The sequence below is a fragment of the Astyanax mexicanus genome, chromosome 18 (assembly GCF_023375975.1).
Source record: "Astyanax mexicanus isolate ESR-SI-001 chromosome 18, AstMex3_surface, whole genome shotgun sequence".
Classification (NCBI taxonomy): domain Eukaryota; kingdom Metazoa; phylum Chordata; class Actinopteri; order Characiformes; family Acestrorhamphidae; genus Astyanax; species Astyanax mexicanus.
The window spans coordinates 35,225,965-35,247,146 of NC_064425.1; the positions used below are offsets into that span (position 1 = coordinate 35,225,965).

Here is a 21,182-nt window from a genome sequence, read left to right on the forward strand (position 1 = left end):
GTAGAGTTTGATATTTACTTCCAGCTGAGATTTCTGTTAAGTTCAATATATATTCAGTTAAAAATAAAGTTAAACACAGTATAAAAAATGAACCATGCAAATAAATTGATACTGAAATGAATTATTTTTTGTTTTTTATTATGAAAATGTACTTATATTTCTCATTCATGGAGGCAGTTAAAATAAAATTACTTACAATAGAGAGGAACATTTCTCCCAAAAAGAGATTAAATAGTGCCTGATTTTTTTTCTGACACATTTAAGCATTTTATTCCCTTTATTCCAGTGATCTATATTAATTTATACATCAATTCAGTTCAATTTAATTCAACTTTATTTTCATTGTTATGAAACAGTGTTGTACAGTACTGTGATATGTCCAGGGCATTGTGCGTAATGCTGTTGGTGAAGAAGCTAGGTAAATATGTTTACGCAGAATAGATTACCTCACACTGAAATGCAGAATACCTGCAGCACAGACTGGGGGCGGGGGGCAGGGGAGGGGTTTACTGGGTAAGGTGGTGTTTTTAGGAGTTAATGTCAGTGTCATGACTCTTGGCTGTGAGGGAGAAAGGAAGTGTGAGTTTAGGCTCAGGGGAAGTGTGTGTGTTTCTGCGGGCTGTTGACAGTAACGGTGATGAACACAGATCTGGACAGCGGACGCACGGCGCTCCTAAACACTCGGCAATTGCTAAAGGAGCTCACAGCAAAGCCTCAAAACCTTGCTGTGTGTATATCTGTCTGTGTGTTTGTGTGTCTGTGTTTCATTTCCATGTTGTGTTTATTTGCTTGTATATATGTCTGTGTGTGTGCGTACTGTGTGACGTGTGTGTGTGTGTGTGTGCGCGCACACGCGCTCGTGTGTTTCCCGGCCCCTCCCTCTCCCTGTGAGCAGCAGATATGTAGCTCTCATTAGGCGAGCTCTATTGTGGGAGATGTGGGAGTCTGAGCTATTGCTGTGTCTGGGGGCATTGTCTTTCCCCTCTCATCTTAGAGTGTGAGCCCCCCTGGGTCTCCTCTGCTGCTCCCCTGGGGTGCACCACACACACACACTTACACCACCATACACACACACATACACAGAGAGCTATGCGTTTCTTTTTTTCTGAGATGAAAGAAACTGAATGTATTGCGTGGTGCGTTATTGGAAGAATGGCATTGACTGTGGAGGACAAGGTGATAGCATTCTTTAACGTAGATACTTCCTCTCCAATAGGAACTACAAAACCCAGGCCTGAAAGTATTTAATGCATTTTATGCTATTTTTAGTCATATGGTAATTAGGGTTGGGCAGTATCTTATTAATATCATTGTATTCTAGGAATGCACTGAATATTTGTCAGTCAATATTAATAAAAATAATAATAAAAAAAGCACTTTGGTGTTCAGACAAATAAGAGAAAAGACCAAATAGTTTATACAGAGCAATGACAGAATAATCAGCAGCAGTGGTACACTTTTTTAAGGTTTTCATCTTATCACATTATACCCTGCCTGGCAAAAAACGTCACCACCTCCCATTAAATAATGCAGTGAGTAGCTTTTTTTATTGGTTAAACAACGTTGTGAAAAGACAGCTGTAACTACTAAAATTAAGTTAAGAACTGTCCAACGCATTATTAAAAAATGTGGAAGAAAACATCATCTTGTCATAATATAATCTTTTTTTGTGGAATATATTGTCCTAAAAATAATTGCTATATTATGTATATATCGTCATTTTTATATAATTAAATGCCATTGACAATGATAATAAAATATTAGAAAAAAGCAATTATAAAGACAACCAAATTTTAATAATTCATAGTTTGGGAGCTACTAACTTTCTTCTTTTAAATGATTGTGATTGGTGATGATTTAAACATTTGGTAAAATCACATGGTAGAAAAACAACCCTAGAACTGTTTAATAGTGAAAGCAAGAGCATTACCACATGAACAAAGTGAAGGGAACTAAAGAGACAGAAACTAATCTGCTTTAAGAAAAGCACTTTTCAGGGCGCCAAGTGGTCCAGTGGTCTAAACCCCAAGCAGTTCAGCAGTTCAGTTTTGTTTGTTAGCTTGTGATCATCTATCTTTCTATTCTATCTTTCTATTTTTAAATCGTCTCTGTAGCTGTATTTTTAATACCTTTGGTGTTATTTGCTAAGAAGCAGGAAAGTGTTGGACATCTATTATTGGAATTACAGACAGTAATTAACACCTGATATTATCAATATAGTAATCTATAGAAAATGAATTCAATAGGCTTGTCATGATAATTGCATTATTTTGTCCTATTGTACAATAAATTATTGTGACCTCAATTTTTGCCGACCTCTACTTTTATCTTGTACATTTAAAAAAGAGAGCTCATTAGTGTGAATTTGCAGGATTGTCCATTTTTGTTTGTTTTACTTTTCATTTACACTTAAAATAAACATAGTTTATTTTGCCATATCAGTGTCATTGCTGCTCTATAATTAAAAGTAATTGCATTATTAGGCTATTATCATTGTATCAGTGACATAAGTTTTAAAATTATCACAATAATTGTTACATAAAAATATTTATTGTGACAATTCATTTTACTTTGTCATTATACTGACACTAAATTTGGTGCAGTATAGCTAAGATTGTATACAAATAGATTGTATAAATCTCTGTAAAATTAGTTGTTTTTTTTTTAACTTAAACATAATTAACATAATAATCTATTTTTTTTTCTGTCAGGCTCCTAGTGAATATGAGGCGAACCCAGAGGTACTGTTTTACCGGATTACCCACCTGACCCGGGGTCAGCAGTACCTGATCTGGGCGGCAGCCGTCACCACAGCTGGTCGGGGCAATATCAGTGAGAAGGTCACTGTGGAGCCAGCTGGTAAAGGTGAGTCCTGCAGGTGGCAAACAGCAGAGAAACAGATCCGAACAGGAGAGCTAAAGATCACCCTGCACTTTTCTTTATATCTCTAACACTTTACACACACATTTTTATTCCCAGTGCGTTAAAAGAAACTGAATGGTGACACAGACAGTGATGAGAAGGACCTTGAGATCATTCTGGGTCATTCACTGTCACTCTGATATTCCTCCCCCTGCTATATATCATGCCTCTTCTTTATCTGTCTATTCTCTCTGACTGATGGAGGAATACTGTGCTGTTAATTATGTGATGAGGAGCAAAGGGCACTAAACGAAGGAGGAGAAGATGGATGGAGAAATGGCAGCTGATGACCTGGCCAATACAGTGAACAATAGGGAGAAGAGAGGGCAAGAAAATGAAGGGAGCAGTTTAATCAATACTTCCTGGATTAGTGATTAAAATAGATGGAATGCATGCCTTTCTGTTCATGTATGCATGTATATAATACACTGAGTTTTCTGCTGATTCAGAGCTGAAAATCTCTGGGTCTCAAAGTGCCCAAACAAAATTCTTTATTATGCTTTGTATGTTTGTCTACTGGGCAGATAAAGATGTTCAGTGTTCAATAATCAATTTATAGTTTTAAATATGGGTTGTAATTGCTTTTTCCTAAAAAAATGTTTTTGTGAAAAGTGGTAAAACAAAAGTGTCATAAGTGTTACTGTTTGAGTACTATAGATGTGACTCATATTTCTTCTCTTAGCTTTCTTTATTCTCTCTGTCTCAGCTCCTGCAAAGATCCTGTCTTTTGGAGGAACAGTTACAACTCCCTGGATGAAGGAGGTCCGGCTTCCATGCAGTTCAGTGGGCGAGCCGACGCCTACTATTAAATGGACCAAAGACAGGTCTGAGCTTCAGGTTTAGCTATATTAAATTGCTGAACTATCACTTATTAAGTAGATAGTTCTAGAATCAGTTCAAGGCTTTGTCTATGTTATAACCACATTTATTTTGTGCCTCAGCAACATTTTTTCTTTAACTAAACATTAATTGATGCATTTATTACAAATATTAAACTGTTTCAAATACACAACAATGATCACACACATATGAGATCACATAAGAGACATACACAGAAAATAGCCTATAGAAGTAAAGAAAAATAACTCAGTTCTCCTTAAACTAGAGAAATGGTTGATGCTTGTTACTGTTTTGAGCATTATTAGGTTTCCAGGGCAGGGATAATCTTAATCGTAGACTATATTCTTCTTTCAATAGAACGTCTCCATTCAAAACACTGAGTAGGTCAGGACTAGACTAAAATCCTTTCTGGAAAACTGCCTCTGTATATTTTGTACCGCTATATGTGTTTACACACAGTATGCTAAGCCAGTGGTTCCTAATACCTTATACCCTGCCCCCTGCACATTCTTTAAATGTATACAGGTAAATACTAAAAAAACTAAAATATTATATTTAAATACTACAGTCACATGCAATTGATGTAACTTAAACATTTTTGGTTTAGAGAAAAATGCAATCTATATGACTGGACCTAATCCTTGCCTTTATGTGAGTTATTAATGAAATTTTAAGTTGAACCTGTATACCATGAGCTAACCATACTGAAGCTACGTATGAGATCACACCAGTATTCACAGTAGTCAATCCACCACCAAAAAAAATTGCTGCCACATTTCCTCAAATGTTTTCTTGTTGACTCAATTTAAAACCTAAAAAAACAGACATTTTTGCTCAATCAGTTTTGGCTTGATAACAATAATTATTTAAACTTTAATTAGTTGAAGTTTAACTCTGTATATTGCCAAAAGGTGCATCTAAGGAGTGTGTTTCATATGTCTTTAACGCTTGCAGCGAGGACTCTGCTATACCAGTCACTCAGGATGGTCACCGGAACATTCTGGTGAATGGGACGCTGGTACTGCGCTCAGTGAAAGCAGAGGATTCTGGCTACTACACCTGCACAGCCACTAACACCCTGGGGTTCGATACCATCATCATTAACCTGGTGGTGCAGGGTAAGTCCTCCACTCCGCAGAGACGCCTGCAGTCTTTATACTGACATACTGCATACTGAAATAGAGATAAATGGCAATTTGCAAAAAGATTAAGTTTGTGTGTGTGTGTGTGTGTGTGTGTGTGTGTGTGTGTGTATAAATGTCAGTTCCCCCAGATCAGCCACGTTTGACAGTTTCCACCACTTCAACCTCTTCCATCACTCTGGCCTGGATTCCAGGAGATAATGGAGGAAGTTCTATTAGAGGTAGACCTCTACTTCTGGTTCCCTGATTTTCCTGATCTGGTCCTCTCTCATCTCTCTCTCTCACTTTCTTTTAATTTGCCTTTTTTGGGGCACTATGTAAAATCTGGTTTAGTTCAAATCTGTTTTTGTTGAATTTTTTTAAAACTTCTATATGCTTAAAGTAGCATGCCTGCTGTAACGAATGTACATGAATATAGCGGCACTTAGAGCCCAAAATAATGCTGTTAGTCCTGTTTTATTCTGTCTCGCGTTAAAACAGTTAGATCACTTAAAATGTGAAACTGGGAAATGCAACGTGTGTAAATACAATCAAAACTGGATTTATTGTGAGTGGCATATTTAAGACTTTTGAGAGACAAAAGTCACAGTTTGACGAATACAAGTCATGCCGACTGATAATGACTCTGAATGCCATATTGTGCCTCCATTTGCATAGCTGCATACTCAGCACTCATCCATTCCTTCTGTGTATATCTGAGGATGTTTTAGTCAGGGTTATTTCTAATGATCTGTGATATCTCTGCACCCTCTAGTGGTTAAGAGTCAGTACTGCTGTGCCACACATCTTACAGTCCTTAAAAGAAGCAACTCATCATAAGGAAAGGACTTTGTTTAAAAAGGTTTGGGGTAGGGCTGGGGAATATGGATGAAAACTAATATCTCCATATTTTTTTTTCAGCTGAATGGCGATATATTATATACATCTCAATATTTTCTAATCCCATAAAGTTTTTACAAAACAACGCTTTTGAGACAAATCTACATGTTTCAAATCTTTATACAGACACTTTTTTTATTTAGGGTCATTAGGGTGTATTAGAGTAACCTAGTAGTAATTGCAGCATTTTATATAATCAACAACTGAAAATCAATTTAAATAACAATAATTAATTATAGACATCCATCCATCATCAATTAGCTTAAAAACAAGGGATACAAAAATATACTGTGTGCTCTGCAGAAAAGTACATCTAAAGTGCTTAAGAAAAAATAAATAAGCAAATAAATTTGAGTTTAACTTTTACATTTTCTATAAATCTGGTTTATTCTCACACCCATGTGAAGGAGCTGGTTGGTGAGTGCTCAGCCAGTTAAGAGTGGGCATGTTGGCACTAAAGATCAGAGTTTAGTTCAGTGGTGATGCTTCAAGCTGCTGCTGTTTATCAGCGACATGATCTAAGAACGTGAAACATGCTGCTTTTGAACTGTAACGTCAGGTTCCATCCTTACTGTCTGGTTTGTGTAGACCATCTGAATGGGCTTCATACCTCTCCTGTGAAAATCTAGACATATCTGATTGGCTAAGGAGCATCCTTGCAGATATTTACATGTAGGCAATTGGTCTGTGAGTTTCCTGCATTGCAAAGCCTATATAAAGTTATGCTGCTGTGGAAATTAAATATTGTCTCATCTCTTATAAAAATATATCGATAGCCCTAGTTTGGGGATAGTCCATTAGCCCATTTAACATCAAATCAAATTAAATATTTTATTGATATTTTATAATCAGTTCTCTGCAATAGACCTGAACTCATTTAGTTCACACAGCAGGTAAGTATCCCAAATCTTTTTGTTCGGTCATGTGTGAAATAGATGTGTAATTTTTGTGGCTGTGTGAAAGTCAAAACACATCTCACATTTTTAGTTTTTTATTTGGACCTCTTTTATATGTGATAATGAAATCCGAGTCTGATTTTTACACCAAGCAGAAAGAAAAAAGGTAGTAAGAAATAGTAAGTTAGGGTTTTATTGGTGGGATAATGACGCAACCACTTAGTGTTTCTTGAATGCGGACGCAGCATCAAAAAAATAAAATAAAAAGCACATTCTCTTTATTAAGCCCAGATAGCAGTCAGATCTTAATAGTTCCTTTGATGCTGGAGTAGATGAAACTGAAACTTCACATGAAGCTCTGCTCTTTAGCACATGAGCTTCATCTATGAAATGTGTGAGCTGTTATAGGTAAACACAAATTTCAGATTTGGTAAGAAAATCAGATTTGGGACACTTTCACCTGCTGATGTTGTGTGTGTTTGTTTTTCAGGCTTTGTACTGCAGTACTCTGTGGATAACACAGAAGAGTGGCGAGATGTCTTTATTAGCTCAAGTGAGCGCTCCTTTAAACTGGATAACCTCCGTTGTGGAACCTGGTACAAAGTCAAACTAGCCGCCAAGAACAGCGTGGGCGCGGGCAGGATCAGTGAGATCATTGAAGCAAAGACTCATGGCAGAGGTACAGACACACATTAAAACATGGAAACGCCTTTAGCTCAGCTTAACACTGGACTAATTCTCAGTTTCCGCAGTGAAGAAAAGAATTTTGGGCATCGTACATATTAATTTGCACAAACCCTTGTGTTTCCCTGTTATAGAGCCGCAATTCAACAAGGACCAGCCTTTGTTTACCCATATCAACTCCACCCACGCCCGGCTCAACCTTCAGGGCTGGACAAGTGGTGGGTGCCCCATCAACGCCGTCCTGCTGGATTTCCGTCCTAAAGGCACCTGGGCGTGGCATAGCGTACGCACCAACGCCACAACAGACGTATTCCTGGCTGAACTACGTGAGGCCACCTGGTATGAGCTGAAGATGAAGGCCTGCAACAGCGCAGGCTGTGGCAACCAGACGTCCCAGTTCGCAACACTGGACTACGATGGCAGTGAGTCGACCAATCAGAATAAAATTTCTGTGTGATTGAATAAGCCTGGTACATGTTTTTTTTTTTTTTTTAAATAAGTCAAAATCCAGAATATTGCATTTATCGTAGCAAAACGTTGAATGCTCTAGGTGGTCCATCAAACTGAGCCACTGTCACTATGATCTGAGGTTCAATGGTTTGATTCCTGGGTCATGAGAGTCTGAGAGTCTGGGAGAATCAGTTGGCCATGCTCTCTCTGGGCAGGGAGATGGCGCTATTTTCCCTCATCACTCCTAAGGACCTTTTAATGTGATGCTGGTCAGCACAGGCTCTGTTAGCTGATGTATCAGTTCTCGAGCTCTGTGCTGGCTACCCTGTGATGGTCCATCAGCGGCAGCTGGAAAAGAGGCAGAGTCTGACTGCACATAAATCGGAGGAGTTGTGTGCTGTTGGGAGCATTACTAGTGATGTGGATGTTAAAGGAGTGGGTGGGGTAATTGTCCTTTCATTTTTAGGAAGAACAAGAGATTAATTATTTATAATAAATCTTAGCAAATGTTTAGGCCTTGTTTCATTTTGATAGGAGGGAGTGTAGTGTATTAAAAACCAAACGAGTGCATGTTTTCCTCTTATATATAATAATACCTGTTCTCCCCCCCCACCCCCCCACCCCCCCCTATAGGCACAATTCCCCCAATCAAATCTGCCCGGGGGGAGGGCGATGATGTGAAGAAGCTGTTTTCTATAGGCTCTCCTGTTATTTTAGTGACACTGGGCATGGCCCTCCTCTTCATCATTCGGAAGAAGCGCAAAGAGAAGAGGCTGAAGAGACTAAGAGGTGAGAGAGAGAGAGAGAATGAAAGAAGAATGAAGGTATGCAAGGATAAATGAATGGCAGATATAGGAAAACATTCGATTTTAATGTCTTTAAGTGAACTTCATGGAATGATGGTGAGATGTGCCCATGCTCATCACCAAGCTCAAAAAATGCACTGTCAATCCCTAAACAGTTAGGGGCTGTTAAAACTAGTTGTGGGCGGGCCATTTGATTGTGCCTACAAAAAAAGAGAAGAAATAAGTCACTTAAAAACTTAAAAACAGTTTTGAGTTTAGGAAGTATATCTTAATATCTGATATATCAGCAAAAATAACCGGACTGTTTCTGCTGTGCTTCTTTAGATGCAAAGAGTTTGGCAGAAATGCTAATCAGGTAAGAATACACTGAACTTGTACAGTTTTAAGTGGTGCTGAGTGTTTTTTATTCTGAGCAGTTGCAATACAATTGTTTTGTGTGTGTGTGTGTGTGTGTGTGTGTGTGTTTCACACCTGGAGCAGTAAGAACAATCGCAGTTTTGACACCCCAGTGAAGGGCCCACCTCAGGGGCCACGGCTTCACATAGATATTCCACGTGTCCAGCTTCTCATCGAGGACAAAGAGGGCATCAAACAGATCGGTCAGTCCTGTCAGTAGTTTTTGTGTGTAATACATTTTATTGCCAAATGTATCCACTCATCAATCCGTTCTACAAACATAAGTTGCTACAGAGGATAGAGAGCTTCATGGAATAGGTTTTCATGACCAAGCAGCTCCTTCCAAGTGTTACATCACTAAGCACAGTGCAGTGTGTCAGATGCAGTGCTGTCACGCACTAAATCACTGGTCTCTAGAACAGTGGAGACAAGACAAATCATTTCTCAATCAATTCTCCCATGGCAATCTGATAAATACGTCTGGGTTTGATGGTTCCTAGAAGAATGCTTCTTGTCTGACTGCACTGTGCTGAGTGTAAAGTTTGGTGGAGGTGGGATTATAGTGTGCAGTTGTTTTGCTGTTGGGCTATGCAGTTCCAGTGAAAGGAACACTTAACGCTTCAGCATACCAAAATATTTTGGACAATTTTATGCTCTCGGTGTTACCAGAACAGTTTGTGGATGGTCCCTTTCTGTTCCAACTCGACTGAACTTCAGTGTACAAAGCAAGGTCCATAAAGACAAGGATGAGCAAGTTTGGTGTGGATGAATTTGACTGGCCTGAACCTGACAGAACATCTTTGGGATGGGTTAGAGTGGAGGCAGACCTTCTCCTCCAACATCAAGTGTGTTTCTGAAAGAATGGTCAGAAATTCCCATAAACACAGGATTAAGAATTCATATGAATACAAAAAAACTTTTGGCAATATAGTGTATATCACTGTCTCTGTCTCTAAATTAGCTAAATGGTCTCACTGGACATTCTGCTCTCATATATCTTTAGGTGAAGACAAAGCCACAATTCCTGTGACGGACACAGAGTTTAGTCAATCTGTGAATCCTCAGAGTTTCTGCACAGGCGTGTCCGTCCATCACCCTGCCCTCATTCAGAACACTGGCCCGTTGATTGACATGTCTGACATTAGACCAGGAACCAGTAAGTACAGATTTACCAGTAGAGTTTTATTCTGTGATCAGATTGATAAAAAAAATGTTATTTAAAAATGTTTTAAATAACATGAGTGTTTTTCTCTGTGTTTGCTATAAAATGTGGTAAATCAGATCTGCTTTACCGACTGGATTACCTGACAGATACTGAGTGTTTTTAGCTGCCTTTGGCTACAGTGCACCAGTAAGCTGGAAACTCTACAGCTCAGCTCATAAAATTATTTTGTAACATTTAGCTCATAACCAAATTCAGAATGCCTTTATTCAGAATGCCTTTTTAGTTTAAGTTAAATTTAAATGTTTCTTTCTACATTTTTAATTTTATTTTCTTTTTCTTTTCTTTTTTTTATTTCATGTTTTACCTTTAGCCTTTTTATTTTTATTTTCATTTTGCTGCTTGTTGTATTGTTACTTTATTTTTAGTTTAACAGAGTTAAAAGTTAATTTTTATTTTATTTTCTTTCTTAGTCCCAAGTTATAAATGCTGCATTGCAAATGTATTCCCCTCAATGTATTCCCAGGTGAAAAATAAAGGATGATTGATAGATTGATTGATTGACATATGTCTGCTCTTTTCAGACCCAGTTTCAAGGAAAAGCGTAAAGTCAGCTCACAGCACAAGAAATCGCTACTCAAGTCAGTGGACGTTGACAAAGTGCCAGGCATCCACGCCAGCCCGTACCCTGACCTCGGACTGGCGTACTGTGGGCTCCCAGCACGGCATCACGGTCACAGAGAGTGACAGCTACAGTGCCAGCCTGTCTCAGGACACGGGTACGTACACATTTGTCCAGTATATTGTTTACTATATCATTTAGTCTTTAAAGTTAAACCTGAAATTATATCAGAGACGGTTATAAATGAGGAGACCAGACACTGGTTAATATGCAAATGGAAATCTTCGTAACGCTCAGCATGGCGTCTGTTTTAAAGTCCCGCCCTTCAACAGAATGAGCCAATCGGCTTGCTGCTATGGGTGGGGGAGGGTCAGTGTGGTAGTGGGTAGAGTAGACAGTACAGGTAGTAGACAGAAGTGGGAAATCATTTTTTTTGTTTATTAGTAAGTCAAACACTACAACTGTTTACAATGTTAAAATATGATTTAAAATTGTAATCTGAGCTTCTTAGTATTTTTGTTTCTACCTATTCAAAATGGAACTCTGCTCTCACATGAATGTAAATAACTGCCCGTCTTGCAAAGGTTAGCCTCTAAACACTCCTTTTGTATATTTACTGCCTGAAATTACACACACAAATGTCAATATCTTCAACTTAGACATTACGTAAACTAGCTTCATGTTTTATGTCAATATAAATGTAAAACAATCATTCAAAATTGTCAAGAGTGGTCTAAAACATGATAAAAAGAACAAAAAAAAGAATTGGTGTTTTAATAGAATTTTTTCAATAAAATTTTAATGAACTGAGTTAATTCAAAATGAAACGTTCTACTGCGGAAGATTTTGTCAACGTGGATATATCAGTTCTCTACGATACTTTACAGCATCTGAGTTACTGAAGAGGATAACGAGAATAAAATACTCCTAAATAATCATACCAGGAATTATGGATTTATTGGTGTCAATTTCTCACAATTTAACAACCCATTTTTTTTACTGCATGTTTACCGTATTTTTCACACTATGAAGTGCACTTAAAATCCTTTAATTTTCCCAAAAATAGTGAGTGTGCCTTATAATCCAGTGTGATTTATGTATCAGTTCTACCAGTCAGGTATTAAGGAACAGTAAAGCCACTCCACTGAAGTACAGCATTAAACAGGAGTTTCAGTAAAGTTTCTCTAACACCGGGCTGGAGCAGTAGCATTAGCCACTAACTGCTATGTGAGAATTAGCCTGCTCCTAATTCTGGCTAGCACTGCTGGAGCAACATTAGCATTAGCCGCTAACCACCCTAGCTCTTTCGTCGTTTAGAGGGTAGTATATCAGACAGTTTACCATGTTAAAATATCGCCCTGGCTCACCGGAACAATCAAGTTTCAGCATTAACCGCCCATTTTTCAGAAGAGAAATCTGTGTAGATTAAAATCCAGTGCTCGTTCTGCGTTAACAGAAAGTCCTTTTTTATTACAGTTTTGTTTACTTAGCTTAGCTTTACTTAACTTAGCTAGTTAGCTACCTCCTCACCACTACCACCCAGCGGCAAGACCTGCTGAATCAGAAGTCCCTTATAGTGTCTCTTTAAATGCGCCTTATAATCCGGTGCGCCTTATTTATGAAAATAGAGCAGAAAATAGACGATAATTGATAGTGCGCCTTATAGTGCGAAAAATACGCTACCCTATTCCTCTGATTATACCGCCATCTTGTGGAGAAATGAAGCAATAACTTAGGGAGTTTAGAGCACCTGTGTTTCAATAAAAATACATATACAATGCTGCGAATCACAAACAAAAACAATATGATATATCGCAATGCTGATATTTTGTCCCACCCCTAAAGCAGACATGAACAGGCAGATTCCCGCTGCAAAATTTAAATAATTTTACAGCACAAAAAAAAGTCTTGTATTATCAACAGACTTTACAGGAAGAGTTTGGATTATGTACAGGAAGAGTTTAACAGACTAGTCTATACTGTACTGGATTAATTTTTTGGATCTATTTCTTAAACTAATAGAATATTTCTAATTATCTGTTGTATTTACATGATTTACGTTTCAGACAAAGGGCGTAACAGCATGGTATCCACAGAGAGTGCTTCCTCCACATACGAGGAACTGGCCCGAGCCTATGAGCATGCAAAGCTAGAGGAGCATCTACAGCACGCCAAGTTCGAAATCACAGAGTGCTTCATCTCAGACAGTTCTTCCGACCAGATGACCACGGGCACAAACGACAACGCCGACAGCATGACGTCCATGAGCACACCATCTGAGCCGGGCATCTGCCGCTTTACGGCATCACCGCCAAAACCACAGGATTACGACCGCGGCAAAAACGTAGCGGTGCCCATCCCACACCGCGCCAACAAAAGTGAGTTCAACCATAATGTCCTCCTAAAGTACAATATGTACATTACTGTTACTGAACAGGGTTTAGTACAAAAGTTCTAGAGCTGAGTTTTAGAGCTGAGTTACGGCATGATATTAAGGGATCCTTTAAACACAAATGTAGAACAAAACTTGTACAAACAAAACAGTATATACATACCATACGCATACATACCATACGCATACATACCATACGCATACATACCATACGCATACATACCATACGCATACATACAGTACCAGGCAAGTGTTTGGACACACTTTTTGTTTTCCTAAATTGTAATCTTGTAGTACACTTAAAATAGGTAACTATTGGTATTTCTTTCCTCCTTGTCCTGATGAGAGCCAGTTTTATCATACTATGGGATAGCTTTAAAGTTCTTGGAATGTTTCAGATTGACTGAGCTTCATTTCTTCATTTTTTTCTTTACTTAGTTGAGTAATTCTTGACATAATCTGGATTAGAACATTACTCAAATATTCACTATTCACTGTATACCTGTAACTCTACCTCTTTACAACTTTACAACTGATGCTCTCAAACACATTAAGAAAAAATAAATTCAATGACGAGCCACAGCTGTTAACTGAATATGTTTTTCTTTATAGTTTGGATGACTACAATGCAGAACATTTAACAATAATGAAAAAATACTGAATTTAAGATGTGACTGGTACTGTAAATATAAAGACTTTGTTGCTTTGTAACAGTACAGCTAAAAACTGAAATAATTAATTAATTTTAATAAAATACTACAAAATATACATTATATCAACAGATACTTAAAGTGGGCTTTATTCCAGTACAAATAACTGGAAATTTAAGATATACAATTTAAATCAAATTGTTTTGAGATGAGAAAATAAAAAAAATGCTTTATTAAAGATGGTAAGTAATGAAATAAAGAAAGTTTTATTTAGATTTTAAGTGATAGACTAACAAAAAGTAGCACATAATTGTGAAGTTTAATTAAAATGATACATATTTGAAAGAAACAGCCTTCTCAGGAGCTTTATCGTCATCACATAAAAATATCAATAATTAACTATCATTACAAATGCCATAAAACATGATGATTTTTTTATTCACTGTAGGTTTAATGTCATCATGCTACCCAGTATCCAACTCCAACCAATTTCCAATGTGTGACACATCAGAATATTTTGCAATAATATTACAGTACTTTCTGAAATAAAAGCGATAGTAATAATTTTTATATTATAATTATTTCTTGTGTGAAAAGTGATGTTCTTGAAGGTCTTGAAAGCATTTATATGTTTTCCTGTTTACTGGGAAGTTTTATGGGTATTTCTTGTATAATTGATTATTTTTGCATATGGACTAAAAATTCTGCATTTTAATATTGCCTTCAATCTTTGTTATATTACATGTTATACTAAATTAAACTCTTGGTTGTTGTTTACGAACCAGACAAAAGTCTATAGTTTTTTTTGTTTGTTTGTTTTTTTGCTGAATGTTTAAAATGTTTTACTATATAAAACTTTTACATTTATACTAATGCAGTAGTACAGGTTTGCAGAGTTTACCTCCTGCTATAATCTCACACTCCTGATCCAGGTACTTAAGGTCTTAAGGGCGTGTTAAATTTAAAATCCAGGACCAGGAACGACCATCCCTGCAGTATATATTCTCAAAGTATATTCTCAAATTTATTTTGGACACTTTATTTTTGAGTGGTGCTTTTATATAAAATAAACACTTAAAAAGCTTTGTTAAAATTATAGAAAGTTATAACAATAGAAGTACTGAAGCACCAGAATAGTACAATTTCATAAAATACAGCATTTGATTAACTGTGTAAATAAAATTTGCTGATAATCTGCTAAATTCAGTAAAACTTTTAGGTTTATATCTGTAGAATAATGTTACAGATAAAACATTCTAGACTATCTTGACCTTATCAACCCTTTATTATAGACACACTGTTCACATTCTTTTACTGCATTTTTTCACTTTTTTGTAAAGGTTTATTATGATTAATCATAACATACTATTACATCCATGTATTCAGGATTAACTTCTATATCAAACAAACACTCAATTAGAGAGTTACCCATTGCGTTCCTAAAAAAATAAAAAAGGTAAAATAGAACTAAAACCATTGTTGTTCTTCTGAATTACAGTGTTCATTAACCCATTGAAGCTCAGACTAGCTCACAAGATCTCCACTACTGAGAAAGACTTGTTTTATTTTCTGTTTTTAGGTTTATAGAGACCATTTTATTCTGAAATTCTATAACTGAAATTAGTTGTCTGGCTTTAATTTAAGGTTATTTATAATGAACTTTCAGGAATGAATATTGTCACACAGCAGCTGTGCAGCGATCCAGGCTCTCAGCGCAAGGACCATGTTAATATGAATGTGGAATAAGTCTAATATGATCAGTTTGTGTTATTAGTAATGCTATGTGTAATATCAGCTCGTATTATTTATCTGTGATGCTAATTGTTCTCTATCTGCCCCAGGCGAGTACTGTAACCTACCCCTGTACATGAAGACGGACCCTTTCTTCCGCAAGCAGGCTGAGCTGCACGACCCTTGCCCTGTGGTGCCGCCGCGCGAAGCCTCCATTCGAGGATTGGCAGCACGAGCCTACCACACACAGGGCCGTCACATGACATTAGACCCATCCAAACAGCCATCCTTGACGCTGGGCCACGGCGGCCTGAGTAGCCTGACCAGCTCAGGAGCTTCAGGGGCTTCAGGCCCAGCCTCGAGCACCACCACAGGTGGATCCAGCATCAGCTCGGGCACTGCCACATTGCCCCAGAGGACTCTCACCATGCCCAGCTCCTCATCCACCTCTTCGGCCGGTCAGAGCACCGGCGCAGCAGCTGCCGCGGCCGGTGCCGTCGCCAGCACGGGCTCCACAGGGGGAGGTGGCGTGGCTGGCAGTTCCAAGGTTGGGGGCTCCAGGGACTCTCTGCTGGAGAGCAGCTCATCTGGTTTGGGAAGACTGCAAAAGCAGAGCGCCGGGGCGTATTCAAAATCCTACACACTGGTGTAGTCCCTCCTCTCTCTCCCACACACACACACACACACACACATTTATAACACATATATCCAGAGCTCACCTGGCACAGGGTGGGAACTGAACTCTGCACTCGCTGGGCTCGTCCACCACAGGGGTCTTTCTTTACCTGTTTGTCTGTCTGCCTTTCTCACTCTCTTTCTCTCTCTCTCTCTCTCTCTCTCTCTCTCTCTCTTTTACTCACTTTCTCTCTCGCTCTCTCTCTCACTCTGGCTATCTTTGCCTTTCCCACACTCTTATTTACCCAACCCAGCTTCTCTCTTCTGTTCTTCTCATTTTTTTTCTCACATTGCCTGTCTCACCTACTCATCTTTTCTTTGTCTGTCAAAGACACCTTGGACCTTATGCACGAAATACTTTCCATGTGCACCTGCTAATTTGACTTTTTGACAGTAGGAAAGCTTTTTAAGAGATATGATTTTAAGAGATATATTGTTTAACCAGTCTAGATGTGTTTAGGCTGTTTGAAGTGTTTCTTTCCACAACTCTTGAAAGAGCGATAACACACTGCGACACATTGCCTCGGAAAGTGCTTATGCATAAAAGAATCAATCCTGGTGTCATCATACTTGCCCATCCCTGGCCAGACTGGTCTGGATTCAGATATAAACTATTCAGTGACTGTGGTATAAGCCAACAGAAAAGTCAGTCTTTTTTTGTTTTTCATGCAATTAATGACACAATATAAAGTGTTATTGACTATTTTATAAACAAACAAAAAAAGGAAAAAAAAATGACTGGAGCTATTTCACAGAGGATGGATGGAAACTGTTGTTTTTTTCTATCCATTGTTTTATTTGTATTTTTCCCCCAGAATTTCTGAACTTGTGCACTAAGGAGGGAGTAGATTCACAGATATTTCTCAAGCCTGCGTTTGTTTGTGTGTGTGTGTGTGTGTGTGTGCATGTGCACACGCCTGTGTGTTTATATATGGAACTACACTGAAAATCAGCCATAACATTTACACCGCCACCTTGTTTCTAAATTCATTCTTATCAGCGTATCAGGATAATACAATGTGCAGAGAAACAGATACAGGACTATAGTCTTTAATAATTATACAACTGCAAAGTGTCTGATATGATCAGTGGAGCTGATAAGATTGACAATGTAGAAACATAGAAGTGGGTCATAATGTTATAGCTAATCAGTGTAAATATGCCTACACACATGGTCAGCACACACCACCAGAACGTGTCATATATATGGGCCTGATGTTTGTTTGTTTATTAATGTATGGAGATGGAGATGGAGGGTGTGGCGTGTGAAGGGGCCGTGTGTTGTGTGTTCTGCCCTGTGTATTCTGTATCTTCTCTGGTATAATGGAGTCACACTGTTTTCCAGGCTACAGAGAGAAAAGGAGGAGGTGGTCTAAGAAAGAATGGAAAGTTTTGTGTTTGTTAAAGAGGTGAACAGACCTTCCGTCTCCTGCTCCCGCTTCTCTTCCTTCACACGCTCTCGTTCTCGATGTTTGTTAGTTTACCTGTCTGTGATAGATCCCATGAACCCACATTTCCCTTTAACTCAACCTTCCTCATCCTCACTGTGAACACCTTGAAGCCTCTCCTGGATGGACACGGCTTGGGCCTGTCAGCGAGCTGGAGATGAATCGGAGAGAGGATGCACTCACCAAACCGAGACACAGGGAAGAACAGAGGCAGAGAGAGAGAGAGAGAGAGAGGAACAGGGAATGGACGGATCGACGGAGAGATATATGCTGTTGCTGAGTAGCTTTTCTGCATTTGTGTTTATAATTTTTTTTAAACCTTCTTTTCTTTTCCACCAGAAAGGGGGCGCTATCGGGCCTCGTTATTCTGCAACATAAGCTGTAGACATTAGCTTTAGGTCCTCTAAATGCCGACACACGTTCAAGTCAAGTTCACGTTCAATGCTGTAGACACTAGCTTTAGGAAGTACGGTGGGGTGATGTAGGGCAGTGCAGGAAGATGAGAAAGAAACGAGGGTTGAGGCAGTAGAAGAAGAAGGGAAGACACAGCGCTCTCTCTCACATCCTCCGAATCTTAAAATGCCTCCCGAGCCCGTACACGTAAAGAACGTATTTAATGTATATCTTATCTTTTTTTCATCCAGTATCCTTTCCCTACACTGACTCGACTCCCAAAGCAAAGCCCCACTCTAAAACATCTAAAAACCAACCAACTACTCAACTACTGACTTCAACCAACAAAACACTCCAAACACTACATCAGGGCTCCTGCAATACAAAAGAGAAAAAAGAAAATATATTACCGTGTTTCTTGCCAAAATATATATAAATATATATATATATATATATTTCTATCTAAAGATATAGTGAATATTTAAGTGGTGAGAACAGAGATATAATGCCATATCGAATTGAGTAAAGAAAAATTATATTTTAAAAAAGAGATCTGAAGACAATCGCTCGGTGGGAGGAGCAGCAGAATGAGAGGAAGGGTACATCACGGGATGTAATGGAGAGAAAAACGGGTAACAAACGTTAAACCCAAGCAGAAAACGGTGTGAAATAGACGGATATGTGCTATAAGACACTGGAGGTTCATAATACTGGGGTTGGTGTTCAGAAGCTCTAGTGCTGCTCAGCCGGTCTGATATTCAGGATTCAGAACAAACGTGATTCTGCTAAATCGGCGAAATTGTATAGCGCGGTATCCCTGTTAAAGTGTGTTAAACCCGGCGGCGTGTAGTTTAGTGTCAGTGCTGCCATTAAGATCAGTGCTGAGGTAGTTCAGTAGCAAGAAATGTCATCATTCCATTCTTTTTCAAATCTTGAACATGAGGATTTTATTATTTACATCCGAAAATCTTGAGTTTCCACTAGATTCATTCACAGTACAGATCATTACTGCTGTCTGATTGTTCCATTTGCCTGTTGTATACAGGAGTTAGATATCAACTGTTATAAGGGAGAGATTGCGCCCCCTAAGTGCACTACATGCCCTCATAGCACAGCATCCTTTTGGTAAAAAACAGTTTAAACAGAGAACAGAACGACATATATTTACATTTTACTGTGCGTTCATATTTTGAAACGATTTTAAACATTAGTGAACTGAAGTAATCCCAAACACACTGCATATTAATATATTTAAAGACGACCAAACATACTTCACAAGCATCAAACAGGAAACATGAGTTCAATATTGTGTGGACAGATTCAGATTGAACCCCAGAATGAAGAGTCTACACTGAATTTAAACCCCTTAAACCTCTTAAATCATCAAATGAATCATTCTGCTGAAGCTGTTCCTCTCACAGATAAAAGCACAGAAGTCTGAAGTAAAGCCCATCAGCTGCTTTCATCAGGACCGTCTGAGTCGTGCGATATTCACACTCATTTAGATATGTCATACCCATTTACAAACACTCCCTCAGCCACTGAACAGCCCCATGTGTTGTGTTTAATCCAGTTTAATTATATAAAATGTTCCATTTCTTTTGGATATTTCTAGTTGTAGCTGTAAATCCTGTTGAGTTTGTCTTGCTTTATTTGAAATGATTGTTTTTATGTTGAGAAATGCAGTTGTTACGCAGTGGGGCAGGCCTGTTCAATCAGTCAAAATCAGGGACTCCTCAGCTCCAGCCAATCATAGGAGAAGCTGTGTAGATATTGGGCGGAGTCAGGAATCAAACTCCATCCCTACCCGCCCTGTTCGCCCACCCATATTTATCCAGTTTGCCCCATTTCCTCAACCAATCAGATTACCTGTTTTATCCAGGCCTCTCCCATCAACATAATTTGTAATCTGCAAATAATGACTCTTGTATATAACAAAGTGTTTTGTATAAATAATTACTATTTTCGACATCTCCAGAAGAAACCAGGGCACAAAGCGTCCGATTAAAGGTATAACTTTAAATGTGAGGGGATTCAAAATAATAAAATATATAAAATCTAACAAAAATAGATTTTGAGTGGGGTACAAGATCCCAGAAGAAAAATGTCTTGTATTTAATTTTATTTTATTTCAACTGTTTTATTTTGTTTGTTTGTTTTATTTTTGTTTTGTTGCGGTCATGTTCATTTATGTTGTTGGTTGTTTTATTTACTTTGTTTATTGTTTTTTGTTTTGATTTTATTTTTTAGTTATTCTAAAGAAAATGGCATTGCATGCTCTGAATATTTTGCTGGTTATTAAAAGATAAGGAAAAAGGAAATACAAATAATTACAAGGGGAAAGTTATAAAAAAAATACAGAGGGGATTCATAAACTTTTATGGAAAAAGTTGCTTCAATTTGCAATTGCTTGTGTTTAACTATACAGTTTTTTTTTTCTATGAAACAAAACGAAAACAGAAAAAGAGTACTCCGACACCTTGTGCAATAAAGCTATCTTTCTATGACCTGGGGGTTTTGCCTTCTGTTATTGTGTTACATTTTTTTTTTATTATATTGATGTTGTGAACATAATCAACATATACAGCTGCAGAGTGGAGCACAGTGAGTGATTAAACACAGTGTTTAAAAACTGCAGCAGCACTGCTGTTATCTGACACTAACACCTCATACACCACCACCATGCTAATCAGTGCTAATCACTGCAGTGCTGAGAATAATGACCCACCACCCAAATAATAATAACAGCTGCTCTGTGGTGGTTTTCTCTCCTGTGGGGTTGTGAGTATTGAAGAACAGGGTGAAAGGAGCACAATAATAAAGTATACAGAGAAACAGACACAGAAATACAGTCTGTAATTATTAAACAACTACAGAGTGTTCTATATGATCAGTGGAGCTGATGCGACAGATAATGGGTGTAGAAACAAGGGGATTTTCATAATGTTATGTTTGGTGTAATTGTTAAATATGCTGGTGCTTGACAAATGTAACTTGTAATCGTCACTTTATAATTCGATTTGTGGAGAAGTAAGGCTGTGCTGTAATTCAGTAAGCGAGTCTTGGGCAGGGATTGAGAGAGTCATGGAGAGGG

General features: G+C 38.2%; 1 protein-coding gene across 4 annotated transcripts in view; it reads left to right on the plus strand.

Annotated features, from left to right (window-relative positions):
* Positions 1-20,595, plus strand: part of LOC103037339 (Down syndrome cell adhesion molecule-like protein 1 homolog) — a 181,231-nt gene extending 160,636 nt beyond the window's left edge. For 2 of the 4 annotated variants that reach the window (XM_022675689.2, XM_022675694.2), the window contains exons 21-33: positions 2,712-2,865; positions 3,629-3,746; positions 4,717-4,880; positions 5,027-5,125; positions 7,170-7,358; positions 7,498-7,785; positions 8,447-8,602; positions 8,944-8,974; positions 9,100-9,218; positions 10,019-10,171; positions 10,762-10,956; positions 12,866-13,177; positions 15,683-20,595. In XM_022675689.2, the coding sequence (XP_022531410.1) occupies positions 2,712-2,865; positions 3,629-3,746; positions 4,717-4,880; positions 5,027-5,125; positions 7,170-7,358; positions 7,498-7,785; positions 8,447-8,602; positions 8,944-8,974; positions 9,100-9,218; positions 10,019-10,171; positions 10,762-10,956; positions 12,866-13,177; positions 15,683-16,224 (2,520 nt within the window). In that variant the 3' untranslated portion in view covers positions 16,225-20,595. Of the gene's footprint in view, positions 1-2,711; positions 2,866-3,628; positions 3,747-4,716; positions 4,881-5,026; positions 5,126-7,169; positions 7,359-7,497; positions 7,786-8,446; positions 8,603-8,943; positions 8,975-9,096; positions 9,219-10,018; positions 10,172-10,761; positions 10,957-12,865; positions 13,178-15,682 lie in introns of all 4 variants that reach the window. The other 2 variants (XM_022675691.2, XM_049467378.1) reach the window with 1 other exon arrangement.
* Positions 20,596-21,182: the final 587 nt, after the last annotated feature.